Genomic DNA, 19,814 nt, shown 5'->3' on the forward strand with positions numbered 1-19,814 from the left:
TGCCTCTCTGAAACCATCTTTTATAACCAATCATGTTCCTGATCTGTTGCCATGGTAACCTGATTAGTTGTCAGATGTTCCACCAGGTTTTGTTTTAGCGTTACACAACTTTTAGTCTTTTGTTGAACCGGTCACAACTTTTTTGAGACGTGTTGTTGCCATCAAATTCAAAATAAGCAAGTTTTTCAGAAATTAAAAAAAGTTCTGTTTCAACAATTTATATGTTGTCTTTGGTCTATTTTTGATTAAATATGGGTTTACCGGATTTGCAAATCGCCACATTGTGGTTTTATTTACATGTTACACACCGGCCAACCTTTTTGAAAAGGCAGTTGTATGTCGGGTGTTCAGTGTCGTAGCCAGAATGATTTTCATCGTTGCACTAACAGAACAGTATGATGACTGAAAGGGCTCATACAAATGAATTCATTGATATAAAATATGCACCATGGATATTTTTTTATTTAGAAGATTTTTTAATCCAAACAAACCAGAATCATTTGAATTTGATTGTTTTTTTGTTTGACCTCATGAATTGTTTTTAATCCCAGTTAATTGAATTTCCAACAGTCACAAGAATTCTAACATCCTAAAAGATGTATTTGTTAACACTGATTGTTTTTTCCGTCACGTGGAAATTCCTTATGAAAGTCGGATACAGTTGTAAATATTCGCTTAAAAGTGTCCACCAGTCTATATATGTTATTTTGTGCTTTAGCTTTCCCGCCTCTTTCATTTTACGATAGTCTCATCCAACACGCTGTCATTTCCCTCATTTGCTACCCTGCGTCTCCCTGAATTAGATTACACACTCAACAACATTGAGAGGCTTTTTCTCAATGTACCATCTCTTTCCTCTGCCGTCCCTCCGAGGCTCCACTACTATGACTTCCTCTCAGCTAGTTGCCCCCTCTATGTCTCCACAGCCTCATAGTTGTCCTTGTGATCCTCATAACTGGGTGAACTGGACTCCTCGCGACTTGCATTTAGAGTAAATTTAATTGTGTCCCTCGTTAACTCGTTTAGCTTTCTGCACCAGACCCGGGGGGTTTCTTCGCTTGTCTTCTATACTGGATTGAGGTGACAACCAATTGTCCCAAAGGGCCCTTCCCCCTGACACTGAGCTAAAATATGTTGATTCCTACTTACTTATTAGTGTTGCTGTGTATTCTTGGTGAAACACGCAGTTGAATCCTATGAAGCCTCCAGTTCAGATTCAGTCCGTCACCATCTTTGCTAGTTTGGAGCAGGAAGTGACCATATTTGGACGAGCTGGGGGAGGAGCCAGTGGTGGATCTGACTGATCTGATTGGAAACCTGACGATACTACGTCCCGCCCACCGATAGCTGTAACCTGACTGCACCTGTCAATCAAACTGACACGCCCCCAAAAACAGGTCTTCTTGAATCTTTTTTTCTAATGAATGAGGGATTATTTTCAGATGGAACTCCAGAAAACTAATAACAATTAATGTAAACCCTGTCAAAATATAGTGAAAATATGTCTCTTTAACTTCATAACGTAGATACATTTTTCCTCCAGTGAGACCAAACCAGTCAAAAACATGTCCAGGTCCACTTTGTTCCTCTTTCTTTCGGACTCTGTCCTACTTTCCCTCAACATTTTTAAAACACGATATGTTTCAACATCAGAAGCACGATTTCAGTTAGTCAGCATCAAAAGGAAAATACTCTGAAGTCTACTGTAAATGTGATTCAAGGTGATTACTGGGATTAAGTACACAGCTGTAGAACCTATCGGAGCATTAACCAGACTTCCTTCCTCTGAGTAATCAGATGGGTGGAGCACTTGTGTCCCAGTTTCTGTGCAGGCCGAATCACATCAGCTTCTGACTGCAAATTCCTCTGTGGGTGAAATAATCTCATGATGTAAACATAACTTTGGTTCATTTGTAGTTCACATCCATCAGCTCGCTGTCAGCTGGTTGTGTTCGACACAAGAGGGTTCAGGTCCCTTAGAAACGATACGTAATCTCTCGGATCATCTGGACCTGATGTAAACATTGCTCACTGGACAAATAAAAAGTCACAGTGCTACAATTCAGACCTTTTCTCTCTATTCACACCACGCTGCTTTTCCTTTTCCTCCAGGTATCTTTCAACGTGAGCGTGGAGGCGAGGAGCTGTCCCTCCCGCGGCGCCGACCGGAGCTTCACGATCAGGCCGGTGGGCTTCAAAGACCGGCTGGAGGTGGCGGTGGATTATCAGTGTGACTGTGGCTGCAGCCGGACCGCCCAAACCAACAGCAGCATCTGCAGCTCCATAGGTAGTGCAACCGGCATGACTTTCTTCCATTTATCAGTTTTTTTGTGATTGTTGTGATCAAAAATGTTTGATTTTGCAGTGGATTTTCTCAAAAATGTCGATGTAATTTGTTGAGTTTTAAGAACTTTTTTTCCGTGAAATTGCAGGAATTTAAAAAAAAGGGCAAAATATGATTTTTTTTTTTTAAAGCAATACCTGATAAAGGAATAAATGTGTAATCACTTCCTGTGATAATAATCCTGCTGCACGTCCCAGAAATATTTTAGTTCTAATCTTTTTTATGTATTTATTGAATTTAGAGAACCGTGGCGATAAAAGGTCCTAAAAGGTCCTAAACGTTTCTAAAAGCACCTAAAAGCTCCTAAACGGTCCTAAAAGGTCCTAAAAGCCATGTATGTTTCCAGAATAGACCTTCTGTGACTGGAATATAGAAACAAGGACTACATCAGCTGTCAAAATAAGAGCTTTAGATGCTGTTTAATTCATGTTCATTCAACACATAGACCTGCTGGATGAAACCAACAAAGAGACGTCTCTGACAACTGGACGTGTGGAGAAAACTCATTTAACATCCAGTAATATGGAATCACTTCTTTTGATCACAAACATTCATTCACAACTTTTATTGTGAAGGCCATATTTTGCGCAAATCCGGTCACTTCCTTTTTTTCCGCTTGTTCCAGTTTCCAAAGTTTTATCTGTTGATGAAACAGGAGCAGAGACCTTCTGATTGGAAATGAGGAGTTATTTGTTTTAATATAGAGGGTTTTTTTTTTTTTTTTTAAAGACTTACTTTATGCTCTTAATACTTTCAGCATAAATTCTGCTGATTATTTTTTTTGCAAAAAAATTGGGCGAATTTTCAAACATTTCAAGCTCCTGCAAATATTGCTGAGTTTGCTTGAATTTGCGTTAATTATTGCGATCACAGGATTTTCTTGAGGGACTGATTTAGTCGATACTTTAACTTAATAAATCTAGAATGAATGTAATATTAGAACAGTAAAAGCTCAATAAGATCAGGCCAACATATTTTGAAACCAAACCAATTTTATCTGGATCTAAAAGTAAAATTTTTAATATTTAAAAACTGAAACAAGGACTCTGATTCTTCATCAGCAACAATTTTTTCCTGCCTCTTTCTATAATTGTAAAGTTTGATGACAGTTTTATTTACTGTAAGCTGAACTGAACAGATCAACATGTCCTTTCAGCAGGAAACAAAAGCTTTTAGAGGCAGAAAAATACAGCTACAGGACTTCCTGTTTTTGATAAACGTACAGTTTAACACCAATAATGTCACACTTGGTGGGTTACTTTTACTAACTGAGTATTTTCCTTAATTTACTGCTCTCTTTGGTGTAATTATGGAGAGACTCCCTTGCGGTTGTTATTGAGGTAATGTCAGTAAAAAATTTTTTTAAAAATTAAAAAAAAAATCAAAGTTATAGTCTTTATTGCTTTTTTTTTTTTAATATATATTTGTTTTTTAGGCTTTTTACCTTTGTTTGATGTTTAACAGCGCCTCAACCAGCGCCTGCTGATCATATTTTTGAATTTATAGAGATATTTTAAATGCCATGAACCTGGATTCATAATTAGCAGAATGAACGACGTGTTGGGCTTCCAGGTACTTATAACTGTGGAACGTGCCGCTGTGAGCCGGGCTACCTGGGCGCCCGCTGTGAGTGCCAGGATGGCGAGGCCAGCAGCATGTACCTCAGCGCCTGCAGGGAAGCCGACGGCAAGCAGATCTGTAGCGGACGAGGGGAGTGCAGCTGCAACCAGTGTCTGTGCTACGAGTCTGAGTTCGGCAAGATTTACGGCAGCTTCTGCGAGTGTGACGACTTCTCCTGCGCCCGACACAAAGGCGTCCTCTGCTCAGGTAGGAACATCTTCCGCAGATGCCGGTCGGTCGTGTTGGCTTTAATTCTGCTTTCAGGAAGACTTGTTTTTAATTCCATCGAGCGGCTGAACTCATGAGGGCAGGGAATACCAGGGAGTTTTAAAAACTTCCAGACGGGGAACGTCAGGGAATTTGATAGTTTTTTGGGACAAGTCCTTGTTAAAATTTGAGTTGCCATGTATCAAAATTTAATGTTTTCCATGTACGTAGTAGGGATGGGTGTTTCAAGCAAAACTACTATTCGAAATTGGCTCTGAACTATTTGATTTTAAATAGAAAAAACTTCATTTCTATTTCATGATGGCTGGCAGGCACTTTACTGCCACCTTCTGATGAGAGTAACACATGACAACCAGGCGCCTTTAGAAACGGGAAATCAGGAAGAATAAAAGTCGCATTCACTAATTGATTTTGTAGAGTATGACGACTATTTTAATATTTGAAATTCGTGCCCCATCCTTAGTATGTGTCTGTAGCGTTAGTTAGCTGGTTATTGTCAGTGTGCATGTTTGGTAGCTTTAATACTAACTGACAGAAACTGAAAATCTAGCTTCTTATTAGGTTGCGAGCTAATTACCGATGTTGTTAGTTCATTCTTTGACTCTGCAGCCAGTATTTATAGATGGACTGAAGTTATTTGAATATCAACCAGGGGGCATGTGTCAGCCTGTTTTTAACAGATGTGTCTGTTTCTTGTCTGCTCAGCACAACGGCAGCATGTTTTTCTGTTAGAGGTCGAGGAGGTTCAGCTTCTCGGTTGGAACGACCGTTGAGCTAAATGAGATTCCAAGTGGACATCAGACGCTGTAGATCTGCTGTGCTTGCTGATTGTTCTCCTTGACAATAATGCTTATTCATGATGCTGAGTCATGTCACATACCTGCTCTGGGTGTGTCCTCTGACTACACGTACCCAGCTTGAAAGAGTGTCCTGCTGGCTTTGCTCAGCTGTGAAAGTAGTTGTTAAATATTTAGTTTAGTTTTGTGTTGGCCTCAGAGGGCGTGTTGTAACACAACACGCCGAGTGGAGCGAAAGCCCTGTTGTAAAGCAAGGACTTATTATTGCCCTTCTGAAAAATGAATATCCTTTTTGGTTTTAAGATGCTCAGAAACTCATGAAACTTTGCACAAAAATTCAGCTCCCATGTAAATGGAAGTATTTTATATGTTCTGGCCATGGACGTCACAAAATGGCTCACTAGCGCCCCCTAAAATGAGATCTCAAGGCTGCTTTCACATACATGAATGAAATTTGGTGGACATGTGTATCATACGTACATCTACAAAAAAGTCTCTTGGCACCACGACTTAAACTCAACAGGAAGTCCGACATTTTGAATGTAGGTGCCATTTTGGCGATTTGTACCTGTTGTACTTTAACAGGCTCCTCCTACAGATTTTATTGGACCGACTTGAAATTTGATCTGTTCAGCCTTTAGACCTTTGGGATGAAAATGTATTAAAATAATTTGTTTTTGTTGAACGGTGTGTCCGTGACGTGGCGGCCATTTGGAGCGTTTCGCCATGACATTAAAGTTGCTGTAATTTTTATGTTCATCGTCCGATCTTCCTCAAACTTTACATATTTGATAAAAGTCCCACTCTGAACACATCTGCATGGTCATAGTCAGTCCTTGTCATAGCACCACCTACTGGCAACAGGAAATTATATTTTTCATACTGTCACATGCTTCTTCGTGCTGGTTGATGACATCAATGTCAAATCGGGTCAGAAAAGCCTGAAGTTGTTGCTGATGATATATTGAGAAGACTGTGTGTATTTGTCAAAGGGCGTCTCCACGGTGATGCGTCAAAATTTGAGGTTTCACCACGACACAGGAAGTTAGTTTAAGGTCAAGGGAGGCTCCAAACGTTACAAAGCGTGGAACATGCGTGAAGCATGGTAAACTCCACGGCCGCATCAACCCCCGACCCGCCGGCTCCCTAACGGGCGCAGGTGCTCGAGCCCACTTATCACTGCTTGCAGTTTTAACAATCACTTGTTTTCCATAATAGAAATCCAAGTAAATATTCAATGGACAGATTTGGAACCAACAACTCATCGAACCATACAGTGATTGGTGTAATGTGGTCTTTAATTATCTTCACATTTCCATCCTGAAACATACATTTACTTATTTAATCAGCAATTTCTGTCCTGATGCCAACTTGAAATCCTTGCTCTCTCATTGGCTGCCCTGGCTTTACTCTGGTGCCCAGAAAGCACTGACACTCGCTAAGAAAAGCAAGCTGTGGCACAGTGTGGCTGCTCCACTGTACCGGACAAGCTGAGGCCCGTTTGTTCCCACAGCTTTGAGTCCAAAACTCAGCGTTCCAGTTTGGGACCTCCTGGCGGGAGCGGCCCGCTGGCTCATCCCCACGCCAACGGCTGTTCCTGTGAAACCACAGAGAGTGCTTTGTGACGGTGGGGCCGGTTTTGGCGCGATCACAATGCCTGCCTGTATTTATCTATACCAAGTAGAAACAGAAGCCTTTCACTGAGTCAGCAACAAGGCTGAACGCACAGATGCAGAATGGCTGTTTGTTTGTGCTAATCATCCATAAATGTCCACCACCTTAGGTTGTCCCTCTGTGGAACCAGAATGAGTTCCTAATGAATCCAAACGTTACGCCTCCTCCACACTTTCCTCCCCTCACTATTCCCAGTCTGTCAGTTAATTAACGCCGAGTGCTCTGTGGAAGTCCTGCTTCAGAAATGACTCTGTGCCCCCGGGACGTGCTATCAAGGCTTTCACTCCCTCAGCTAGCAGAAATAACTGTGTTCCTCCTGGATCGGTGCTGGTCCACGAGGAGCTGCTCATTTTACTCTGATTACATCTGAAGTGTTCTGACTCATGAGCCGCCTAAAGGTGCTTCATTTCTGTCTGAATCCCTCTTTGTTTCCTTTATTGTGTGACAGTGTTGTTTCCATGGAGCTCACCTGGTCGCTGCTATCAGCCTCCCGAGCAGGTTTTTTGGAGAGTTTAGGTCAAACTGACAGATCCAGTTCAGTATCAGATGTCAACCTCTGATATATTTTGTAATATTCTGGTCTCTGTTGCTGTGCAGTTGCTCTTGTATGGAATATGTAAATTGATTAGTCAATCCTACAGATCAGCTACAGTATATGAGTTAACCACAGACTGGATATAAAAGTGTTCGTAGCTTCCAGCTCTGTAAAATGGTTCCGATCCAGAAGTTTCTTAAGCTGCAATACCACCGAGAGGTCGTCTCCAAAAAGCCTCCGGCTCCATAGACTCCCATTCAACTTGTCTCATCAAATCCAAAGTGAATAAAATGTGTCCATCAGTTATCTCGGTGTTGTTAGCTAAAGTCACTCCTTCTTCTTAGTTTTCTGGAGGTCCATCTGAAAATAATCCCTCATTCTTTAGAAAAGAAGATTCAAGAAGACCTGTTTTGGGGGCGTGTCTGTTTGATTGACAGGCCTGTGGTCCAGTCAGGTTACAGCTATCGGTGGGCGGGACGTAGTATCGTCAGGTTTCCAATCAGATCAGTCAGATCCACCGCTGGCTCCTCCCCCAGCTCGTCCAAATATGGTCACTTCCTGCTCCAAACTGCTCCGAACTAGCAAGATGGTGACGGACAGAATCTGAACTGGAGGATTCATAACGTTCACAAACCAACGATGACATCACTGCTGGTTGATGACATCACTGATGGATGATGGTTGGTGTGAAATTATGGAAAGAAAATTATAGTAATTATATCAATTTTGGGACATTTAATGGAATTGGGTCAAGTCAAGTTCTGCTGTGAAAAAAGTGAAAAAAAAAAGTTTTTAGAAAAGGTGCTCTTTCCTTTAACCTAAATTACCCATTTTAAAAGTAATGAAGATTTAGGTTCATTGTTCAATTGTTAAATATCTTTCTCAGGATACATTTTTTCACGACCAGATTTAAGGGGTCGTGGGTTATGTCCTTATCAGATGTGTTTTTCTGCTGGTGTATTGACTTGTGCTTCAAAACTCCAGTTTTGCTCTGCCTCTACTTCAGTCTTGACTTCCTGGTTCTCCTGCCCCCCTGACCCACATCTCTGAATGATGATCTCAGCACTCACCAGTCTTTAGTTGCCAGAAATAGCCCGGCTCTGTTTTCCAGACTTACACAAACCCTCTTTTACTCCATAAATAAAACTGCAACTGTGTGTGTATGTGCATGTACGGTGTGTGTGTGCCTCCACGTAGAGTAAATAAGGACCATATGTGTTTATTCATGTTCGTGCCAAGCATTACTGGAACTGTGCTTCACTGAGGAAAACAGCTCCCTTCAGTTTTTGCTTGGTAAAAGTCAAGAAAGAAACTTTACTTTATGTTTATAACAGAACTGCAAATAAAAACGAGATTGTTGTCATTGTAGCTGCAGCACAGACATGTTGAAGCACAGATAATCCTGAAGGTCATATACACATTTAGAAATGATATGTACACTGCTCCAAAAAATAAAGGGAACACTTAAACAACACGATGTAACTCCAAGTCAATCCCACTTCTGTGAAATCAAGCTGTCCAGTTCGGATCAACACTGATTGAGGATCAGTTTCACCTGCTGTTGTACAAATGGAACAAACAGGTGGAAATGAGGCAATCATCAAGACAACCCTATAAAGGAACGGTTCTGCAGGTGGTGGCCACAGACCGTTTCTCTGTCCTCGTCCTTTCTGGATGATTGTTGGTCCCTTTTGCATTTTGCCAGTGTCCTCACCACTAGAGGGAGCATGAGGTGTCTCCAACCCACAGAAGTTGTTCAGGTAGTGCAGCTCATCCAGGATGGCACATCAATGCACGCTGTGGCAAGAAGGTTTGCTGTGTCTGTCAGCACAGTGTCAAGAGGACGGAGGACATACCGGGAGACGGGCCGGTCCACCAGGAGACGTGGAGGGGGACGTAGGAGGACAACAACCCAGCAGCGGGACCGCTATCTGCTCCTTTGTGCAAGGAGGAACAGGAGGAGCGCTGCCAGAGCCCTACAAAATGACCTCCAGCAGGCCACTAATGTGCATGTTTCTGATCAAACTGTCAGAAACAGACTCCATGAGGGCGGTACGAGGGCCCGACGTCCACAAGTGGGGTCTGTGCTCACAGCCCGACACCGTACGGGGCGACCGGACTTTACCGGAGAACACCGAGATCGGCAGCTTCTCCGTCGGCGCCCTGCGGTCTTCACGGTTGAGAGCAGGTTCACACTGAGCACATGTGACAGACGTGACGGAGTCTGGAGACGCCGTGGAGAACGTTCTGCTGCCTGCAACATCCTCCAGCGGGACCGGTTCGGCGGCGGGTCAGCGACGGTCTGGGGAGGCGTTTCTTCGGAGGGCCGCGCAGCCCTCCGTGTGCTAGCCAGAGGTACCCTGACTGCCATTAGGTCCCGGGATGAGATCCTCAGACCCGTTGAAGACCATCTGCTGGTGCAGCGGGTCCTGGGTTCTTCTGATGCGGGACAATGCTCGGCCTCATATGGCTGGAGTGTGTCAGCGGTTCCTGCACGATGAAGGCATCGATGCTCCGGACCGGCCCGCCCGTTCCCCAGACCTGAATCCAATCCAGCACATCCGGGACATCGCGTCTCGTTCCCCCCCCCCCCCCCCCCCCCCCCCCCCCCCCCCCCCCCCCCCCCCCCCGTCCGCCGACGCCACGTCGCACCACAGACTGTCCGGGAGTGGACCGATGCTTTGATCCGGGTCTGGGAGGAGATCCCTCAGGAGAACATCCGTGGTCTCATCAGGAGCATGCCCAGGCGTTGTAGGGAGTGATACAGGCACGTGGAGGACACACACACTACTGAGACTCATTTGGACTTGTCTTCAGGAATCTCCACAGAAGTTGGATCAGCCTGTGATCTGATTTTTACACTTTTATTTGGAGTATGATTCTGAATCCAGACCTCCATGGATAATGATTCTGATTTCCATTGATCATTCTGATGTTATTTTGTTCTCAACACATTCCACTATGTCATGAATAAACATTTTCAACTGGAATATTTCATTCATTGAGATCTAGGATGTGTTGTTTAAGTGTTCCCTTTATTTTTTTGAGCAGTGTAGTTTCAGGATTATTTTCAGATGGACCTCCAGAAAACTAATAAGAAGGAGTGACTTTAGCTAACAACACCGAGATAACTGATGGACACATTTTATTCACTTTGGATTTGATGAGAGAAGTTGAATGGGAGTCTATGGAGCCGGAGGCTTTTTGGAGCCGACCTCTAGTGGCACTCGCTGGTATTGCAGCTGAAGGCACTTCTGGATCAGAACCATTTTTCTGATCTGACCTTTCAGGTGTGAAACATTGTATTTGGATTTAAGATTAGTTTTCACTATTTGTTTTTAAATGTAGCAGTGATAATTAAATGCTTTACTAAAAAGAAGCATATCTTAAATACTGCATGTCAGTCAAGCTTTGTGGTGTGTCAGCTGATTGTTCCTTCAACACGGTCTGTAAAGTGCATTTGATTCGCTGGCTGTGGTTCAGTAGTGTTTTAGTTGACATGACTTGAACTGGCAGCAATGGTGCAACATTTTGCAGCTTACAAGTCAGATATTTCCCTTCAGCTGTTGGTGGAGACCAAAACAGGGTTAAAGGAAGTTAATGTTGGACTTGTATTTATTGGAAATCTAAATTAATTCCAATGTAGTTAACCGCTTATAACCACCATATTTTCAATAATGTCCTTACAGAAAAGATAATTCAGTTACAAACAGCTCCAAGACCAAAATAAACAACTTTAAGAAGAATTTTAAAATTCAATAACCTTCCTTCTTTTCATTTTTTATAATTTTTTTCTTCAACATTTTATGTCTGCCCTGCAAAACTGTAAATTCGAGTAAATAATCAGTAAAAATTAGTAAACGCAGATATTATTGAACTTGAAAAAAATTCTGCACTGCAACTTGAAGCAAGAGAAATGAAGCCCAACAATGTCGAATTTTTGAAAAAATAAAGTGATGATTATAATTCTTTTTGCCGTGTCAAATGCTAATGCAGACAGTTTCAGCATTTCACAAACAGCCGGTTCCTCCGGAGTTATAAAACGCTGCTTACTGAGTAACGTCGGTGGACGGTGAGGCGGCCTATGATTGGATGACCGGAGAATCTACAAGTAAACAAGAGAGAAGTAATGACTGTGGTCTTCAAGCTTGTGCTGTTATTCACATAAAGATCAGCTGATCTCACTGCACGCTCTGTTAGTTTTAGTCATCTCTGCAGGTCGGATATCTCACAGCTGGATTTATTCTTCTTTTACCGACACACAAAAACAATCTTAACAAGAAGGAAGTTGTCTCTTTCAAATCTTTAATAATAATAATAATAATAATAATAAACTTTATTTGTATTGCACCTTCCATACAAGAAATGCAGCTCAAAGTGCTTCACAGCGAGATAATTACATGCAGTGTTTCATATAAAAACACATAAAGGAACTTTTAAAAATATAGAAAAGAAATTAGATGTATAAGAACGGTTAAATGTATAAACGCAAACACTTTACCTCACATCTCATACACACCAGATATTAACTGTCTGTTCACTTCTGTTGATGAACTCAGTATACAACGGAGGGCTTGTCTCGGCCTCCACAGTTTAACAGCCCACATTTTTGTGTGCGTGTGCGTGCTCGTCACATTTGTGGCCTTTAAAATTTGCAAAGCTCATTTAGTGACTCGAACTGTTTTAGACATTAGAAATAATGTTCATCGTGCGTTGTCTCTGAGAGACAGAATGTGTTTTAAGGGTTATTTATTCATTCATAAATACTCTTTATACATACCGTTTATAAGTACTCAAATCCTCGAGCTCGCTGTGCCGTTTGCTTTTATCTTCCTCAAGATAACACTTTAACATAATTGATTAATTACCGAAAGCCGATCCACGGAGTGCAAATATTTCTTATCCAGAGTTGCTGGAAAGGTTGAAAAACTTTGAGAATATTCTGGAGTTCTGCATTAATTACTTAAAATGCCGTCAGATTTTCACACAAGTTCTAAAAGTGGAGAAAACCCATTTAGAAAAGATATTATACTTGGTAATTTATTTATTTTTTAAGAAAAGTCATGGTTTTAGAATTTTCTAAAAGTCATTACAAAGTAAGTTTGACATTCGATGTGCAGAGCAAACACAAATAAAGACATGCTTCTCAGCAGCTCCGTCCAAGGAGAGAGTTCAAGATTCTATGGCATTTGTTGAGCCTGAGTTCATGGCATGACTTTGTCTCTCTTTGTGTGTGTGTGTATGAATAGACCTACGTCCAACTGTAGTTACAGTCTGTCATTGGTCTTCAAACATTCATGACCATTACTAAAGAGAAAACTGATTCAACGATAGGACAGGCAGTATCAGCGCCCTCTAGTGGCACTCGCTGGTATTGCAGCTTAAGACATTTCTGCATCAGAACCATTTTTCAGACCTGAAGCTACGAACACTTTTATATCCAGTCTGTGGTTGAACCTAAAGCAGGACATGGACAGGACAGGACGCTTCATACTAGGGATCAGCATCTCAAGCAAAACTACTGTTTCAAATTTGCTCGGAACTATTTGATTTTTAACCGAATATTTGCCCCTCCACGGCCCGACCGTGTACACACTCATGAATATACAGAGATCGGCCGCTTGCTCGGTGCTCCACTCTAATGAGTGAGCTTAGCGAGGGAAGTTTGTTTGCCAGCTTTGCGTGCACAGTTTTCATCACTCGTCTTTATTTATGTTTTGAAGGAGTTCCACAGAACTTTCTGACGGCTCTCGACGTCTTTGCATGTTTCCTCATGTTCGCACCGGGACATCTAATACTGGGATAGTTTTACCTGCAAACCTCCGGACCCCTGAAAGCAGCGTGTTCTTCTTCTTCCCATGTTGTTTAATGGCAGCTGGCAGTCAGCTTTTAGGAGCATAACCGCCACCTTCTGACGGGAGTAACGCATTACAACCAGGCACCAGTAAAAGCAGGGGAAATCAGGAACAACGATAGTCACATATACTAATAGGTTTTGTAGATTATAATGACTATTTGAATATTTGAAATACATCCCTACTTCATACTATTTCTCTTTTTGGCGATTTATAGTCTTGTGTGGTTTTATTTCCTCATTTTTTCTGTGGAGGAAATTCTGCCTCATCAGCAGTTTGATTGTCTACTGACTTTTTTTTAGAGATTACGTCACTTCAGACTTTGTGGGTTTCTCCTCTTCTTGTTTTTTTTAATGTTTTTTCTTACTGTTATGAAATCATCACTCCTCTTCTGTCACTATTTTTGCAGTTTCTTGATGTGTTGTTGAAGCGATTTCTGGAGATTGAAATGAAACCCGACCATAATTCTACCAGTCTGTTCCCCTGAATATACAAATGTGTTTGTGCCTGAATGCCTGTATTGGACACTTTTACATATTTCAAAATTCCATTTTAAAGAGGAAGTGGTTTACATTTTTGCATGCTGCAACCTGGGAGCCTCAATGGCAGCCGCTTCTTTTACATTTTTCTATGTGCTTTTCGTTTGAACGCATAAAATAAGAGATCCAGTGCAGTCCCAGGCCAGTCAGTAACCTTATCCCACAGCCTACTGTGTAATTAAGTTGAGTGGTTTATGGCGATATTGTTCTGCAGTCAGAGCTCTCATTTAAAGTCATACAGTCATATTCTACATTCCTTCCCAGAGAAAGGGCAGGGCTGCTGGAGATTTATTTGCTCTAAACCCTCTGAGATCAAAGCTCAAAGCACACAAAGCGGTGTTGCTTTTTAAATCAGCTCAGAAAAGAGGTAACACCACACAAACTGTCTATTTGTCTCTCACTAATAAGAATCACAATGTTCAGTGTTGAAAGGATTAATTGATTTGCTGATTGACACAAATTCCCTCAAAAGACCTAAAATTCTCCCTAAAATGTGAGTATTTGCATTTTTTTTTTAGCTTTCTACATCAGTAAAAACAACAACAATCGAAATATGTGGCCTTGAGCTCTGAAAGAATGATGAACACGTTAAACTGCTTTATTGTTTACTCCTCTGTGACCCATCCACTGCTGGTCATTCAGCCTTCATGAACTGACACCTTCCAACAGAACCAGGCCGTTTGGACCGGCTCACCTCCCTGGTGGTGGAGAAGGAGCACTGAGTGACAACAACTACACATACAAATGAATCCTACTTTGAGGACATTACTGGCTCTGGAACCAAGTTTCTTTCTTTCTGGAGTTGTGCTGAGCGAGAGGCAGCGATTTGTCACTGACAGATTTTCCCCTGAGAACGAGTTTGTTGTCTCTAAACACACATTACAAAGCAGATAAAGAGAGAAGTGGTTTCTGCCTGGAACGGATACCTTTAAGGGTAATCTTTGGATTTGATCCAGCCCACTCCAATCATAGACTGGATATAAAAGTAGTTCCAGGTCTAAAAAATGAGGCCGCTGCAGAAGAGTCTTAAACTGCAATACCACCGAGTGCCACTAGAGGTCGGCTGCAAAAAGCCTCCGGCTCCATAGACTCCCATTCAACTTCTCTCATCAAATCCAAAGTGAATAAAATGTGTCCATCAGTTATCTCGGTGTTGTTAGCTAAAGTCACTCCTTCTTATTAGTTTTCTGGAGTTCCATCTGAAAATAATCCCTCATTCATTAGATAGATAGATAGATAGATAGATAGTTACTTTATTAATCCCCAAGGGGAAATTTTTTCGCTACAGCAGCATTTATAGATACAGGAAAGCAATAAAATAACAGTAAAAAATATTGAATATAAAAATGCACAGTATATACAACAAATAGAATAAAATAAAATAGAATAATTAAATTAAAACTAACTAAACAATAGTGCAAAGGTTTTTTTTGTATATTTAAACAAACAAGAAAAACAGACAACGGTGTTATTGTTGTGTAAAAAAAGAAGATTCAATTAAAACTGCAAGCAGTGATGTACAGGCCCTCGCACTCCCGCGCGTCGTCTCCCTGACGTGCAGTGCACGTGGGACCGCGTATCCCCGCTTACAGTTTCTATTTTTGTCTCGTTTCCTGTCTCCAGCAGGGGGCGCTGGCGAGCCGTTTGGCCACTCCCACTCGCAAAACACATATTAGATGTATCGTCTCACTACGCTGGACGTATGTGACACGTTTCGTGAGGTTTCAAGCATCCTTTGACCTTAAACATCAACTTCCTGTGTCACGGCGAGAGAGCCGTTTGGCCACGCCCACTAGCAAAACACATATTACATGTATCATCTCACCACGCCGGACGTATGTGACACGTTTCGTGAGGTTTCAAGCATTCTTTGACCTTAAACATCAACTTCCTGTGTCACGGCGAGACATCCAACTTTGCCGCATCGTCAAGGCAACGCCCATTGACAAAGTCAAACGAATGTCTCAATATATCATCAACTACATGTTTAGGTTATTGTGACCCGACTTTAGGTTCATGGGATCAACCAGCTCGACGTAGAATGTGAAAGTATGAAAAGTGTCATTTCCAGTGGCCAACAGGGGGCGCTATGACTATGAGCGAATATTTCCCCACAGGAGTCTTCAGGGCGGGGCTGTTATCATACCTGTGATGTTTGGAGAAGGTCGGTCCATGTACATAAGATTTAAAGCAACTCGTAGTTTCATGGCGAGACGCTCAAAATGGCCGCCTCTCACGGGCACACGCATCGACAAAAACAAATTATTTTAAGAAGATTTAATCCCAAACATGTTTTCTATCCATAGAACCTAAATTCAAGTCGGTGCGACAAAATCCCTCGGAGGAGTTCGACAAAGTACAACGTGTCAGAATCGCCCAAAATGGTGACTAAATTCAAAATGGTGGACTTCCTGTCGAGTTGACGTAACGGTGCAATGTAACTTTTTTGTGCATCTAGGTGTGATACACGTGTCCACCGGATTTCGTGAATTTAGGTAAATGTGGCCGCCGGGGCATCTCTTTAGGGGGCGCTCTCGAGCCGTTTGGCCACGCCCACTCACGACTCCACTAGAATACAAAATTTTTCGCCGGGAGACAAATGTGTATCCACTTTCATGAGTTTTTGAATATGATAAAGCCTCCAAAAAGGCAAATCACTTTACGTAAGAATAAGAACGTCGAACGTCCAAGAACATTTTTACGAAAAACAGTAGGGCTTTCGCACCAATTTTCGGTGCTCGGGCCCTAAAAAGACCTGTTTTTGGGGGCGTGTCTGTTTGATTGACAGGCCTGTGGTTCAGTCAGGTTACAGCTATCGGTGGGCGGGACGTAGTATCGTCAGGTTTCCAATCAGATCGGTCAGATCCACCGCTGGCTCCTCCCCCAGCTCATCCAAATATGGTCACGTCCTGCTCCAAACCGCTCCGAACTAGTAAAGATGGTGACGACCTATATCCAAACTCAAAGCCTCATAACGGCCGTTCACAAACCTGTTAGTGACATCACTGCTGGTTGCTGCTCCAACTAACTGAGAAGTATCAGAGTAACACTTTAGGTAAATTTCAGTTCATACGTTCTGTATGTGTGACTCTACACTGTGAACAACATTCTGTGGACACTGAACGTTGTTGCCTTTGGTTTCAAAGTGTAGGTTTGCTGCTTTAGTTTAATATTCACCATCATTAACTACACGTTCTTTGTATCAACCCTATTTTAAATATTTTACACAGGTTAAATTCCAGTTTCCAGTTACGAACTGCAGTGTCTCCCACAGCAACAGGAAATGCCTTTTTTTTTTAAAATTTTATTTACAAATGTTTCATGTGCCACAGGCGAACTCTGATGCACAACGAGCATTTCAAATAGTCAGTGAAGCTTTTCACAAGAGGAAAAACCAGGATTCAGGCTGCAGCTGGAGGTGTTGAGGGTTACAGACCGTGTTTAATTTCCGTACACACACAAACATACCACAACCTGTGGGACGGAGGCCATTTCGGTCACCATCGGGCATTTTGTTCATGTGGCCAGAGATTATAGCTTTAAAAATGTAGGTTTAAATCTAAATGTAGAGAGCTGAATAGTTTTGACTCCCTAGTTCTGCTACGATGCTCCTCTGCTCGAAGAGAACTGGAACGAGGTTTGCAAGCAGCTGATGGATTAGACGTGTCATATCCATCTCCTCGCCCTTTCCTGTTTTCCCCCACAAAACATGCTTCTCTCTGCACTCTGTCAAGACTTGGATATGCATGGTAGTCTTCCAGATGTCAGATATAATTTACTCTGTTCACATTTTGTTTATCTTCTGTGCTTTTATTGACGGAGAGGCATTAGTGAAGCTCCTGTCTATTTTTAAATCTGGTCTCCACGATATGGTGCATCAAATATCCCTCTAAAAATAATCCGACAGCTCATTTCCTCTTACATAAGCCCCAGATATTTACTTTAGCCTGTTTAAACATGCTGTTAGAATCCAGTGATTTCACAGGCTGTAGGTTCAGTATGAAAATATATTCTGGATCCCAGAATTGTTTCTTTAAATTCAGCCTTTCTGAGAGAATAGACAGGCTGCAACTCAGGTGTGAGAATCAATAATCTAACATGCAAATGTGGGAGTTTATTGTATAATGTATACTTCCATTTTGTTTGTGTTGCTTCTTTTTGTGTTTTTAAAGAATGAATGAAATATTGACAATCTAAATCACAGACTGGATATAAAAGAGTTCGTAGCTTGCAGGTCTGTAAAACGGTTCCGATCCAGAAGTGTCTTCAGCTGCAATACCAGCGAGTGCCACTAGAGGTCGGCTCCAAAAAGCCTCCGGCTCCATAGACTCCCATTCAACTTGTCTCATCAAATCCAAAGTGAATAAAATGTGTCCATCAGTTATCTCGGTGTTGTTAGCTAAAGTCACTCCTTCTTCTTAGTTTTCTGGAGGTCCATCTGAAAATAATCCCTCATTCATTAGAAAAGAAGATTCAAGAAGACCTGTTTTTGGGGGCGTGTCTGTTTGATTGACAGGTCTGTGGTGCAGTCAGGTTACAGCTATCGGTGGGCGGGACGTAGTATCGTTAGGTTTCCAATCAGATCAGTCAGATCCACCGCTGGCTCCTCCCCCAGCTCATCCAAATATGGTCACTTCCTGCTCCAAACTGCTCCGAACTAGCAAAGATGGTGACGGACAGAATCTGAACTGGAGGATTCATAACGTTCACAAACCAACGATGACATCACTGATGGATGATGACATCACTGATAGTCGATGGATGATGACATCACATATGGTTGATGACATCACTGATGGATGATGACATCACTGATGGATGATGACATCACTGATGGTTGAGAAAACCACATCGACACAAATCCAGTTCAATGGGCTGTATTTCTGTCCCCCAGTGAGGATGAAGCCTCAACAAGCTCAGCTGTGAGATATCCAGGTTGACGTAACCGGTGATGCGTGATGTGGTTAATTCCCCGCGGCTCTGGGAAGGATTCACAGCTGTAGTCCACTTCTTTATCAGACGTCATCAGGAGGGCCGACATTTTCCAAGTGGATACGCAGATGTACGTTTCCTTCTTTTATTTAAATACAAGACGCATATTACTATTTCATTGGTTAAAAAAAAGTACTATTGACGTACACAGCAATATGAAACTTCTCTATTTGCCTGTAAGTGATTTATAATTTGAAACTGAAACCAACGATGACATCACTGATGGATGATCTATATTAACAGTCAGTTAATTTATTGTTCTCGTCTTCCCTAAGCAGATGGAGTTTAACGGTCTCATGGAAACTCAAATGTTCAAATTCCTTTTGTGAGGTACTTTAAGGACGTTTCATCCATGTTGGCAAACATGTTTCTAAGTTCATTTTTGACTTTGATGATGACAGAAGTTTCACCACAGGGTTCATTCAGTAGCTCTTCCACAGCCCGCCGTCATTTGCAGCTCTTCATCTTCTTCTCTACTGAGTCTGTAATTTGTGTCATTCATTCATGTGGTCTTCATTGTCAGTGGTGTACCATGAAGAACTGAATTCTCCATGTATTCCTTTTTTCCAAGATTCAAATCTATATTTTTGCTCAGCAGAAGAAGCGAGCGGCGCCAGAGAGACCGGGCTGCATCAGGCCCGGTGACCTCCCTGTGTTAACAGCTAACAGAGATAACAGAACTCTCAGCTGGACTTTAATGGGCACAGCTGTTCTGAAATGAAGAACATCTTTCTCGGTTAGACGTGTCAGGATCAGCTCGGTTCTCTGTGGCACTCAGCCCGGTTCTGACTGCTCGTCCAGGCTGACAGAACGTCTGGAGGAGCGTCATGAGAAAGAGGAAGCTCTGAGGAATGTGAACTCTTTCCATGTCTCCTCCTATGCTGCAGCTGTGTTTATCATGAGCGCTATTTAATGTCACTGCAGCAGCGAATTAAAACGTCCCGACAGTCGGCCAGAAGAAATGAAACCACTTACCTCTTAATAACAAGAAGGAAAGACGGGATAAAGAGCCTGATCCAAACATCTCTGTTAAGGTATGATGGTTGGTGTAGTGTTGGACATCAGTTCATCACAAGCGGGGCAGTATGAAGACCAAGAGGCAGCACCTGATTGATTTGTACAACCCCGTTTCCGAAAAGGTTCGAACGCTGTGTGAAATGTAAATAAAAACACAATGCAATGACTTTCAAATTTAATTGCAAAAAGACCAAAGATATATCTTTTATCATA

At 42.1% G+C, this 19,814-nt stretch overlaps 1 protein-coding gene across 1 annotated transcript in view; it reads left to right on the forward strand.

Annotated features, from left to right (window-relative positions):
- The window catches only part of itgb5 (integrin, beta 5), a 58,556-nt gene that overhangs the window by 22,965 nt on the left and 15,777 nt on the right, over nt 1–19,814 (forward strand). The window contains exons 10-11 of the mRNA XM_069721016.1: nt 2,113–2,287; nt 3,917–4,171. Coding sequence (XP_069577117.1) covers nt 2,113–2,287; nt 3,917–4,171 — 430 coding nt within the window. The remainder of the gene's footprint in view (nt 1–2,112; nt 2,288–3,916; nt 4,172–19,814) is intronic.

Source organism: Brachyistius frenatus, unplaced genomic scaffold (genome assembly GCF_029030835.1).
Source record: "Brachyistius frenatus isolate BFR_SWC_R1_liver_20210118 unplaced genomic scaffold, ASM2903083v1 Contig_255, whole genome shotgun sequence".
NCBI classification, from domain to species: domain Eukaryota; kingdom Metazoa; phylum Chordata; class Actinopteri; family Embiotocidae; genus Brachyistius; species Brachyistius frenatus.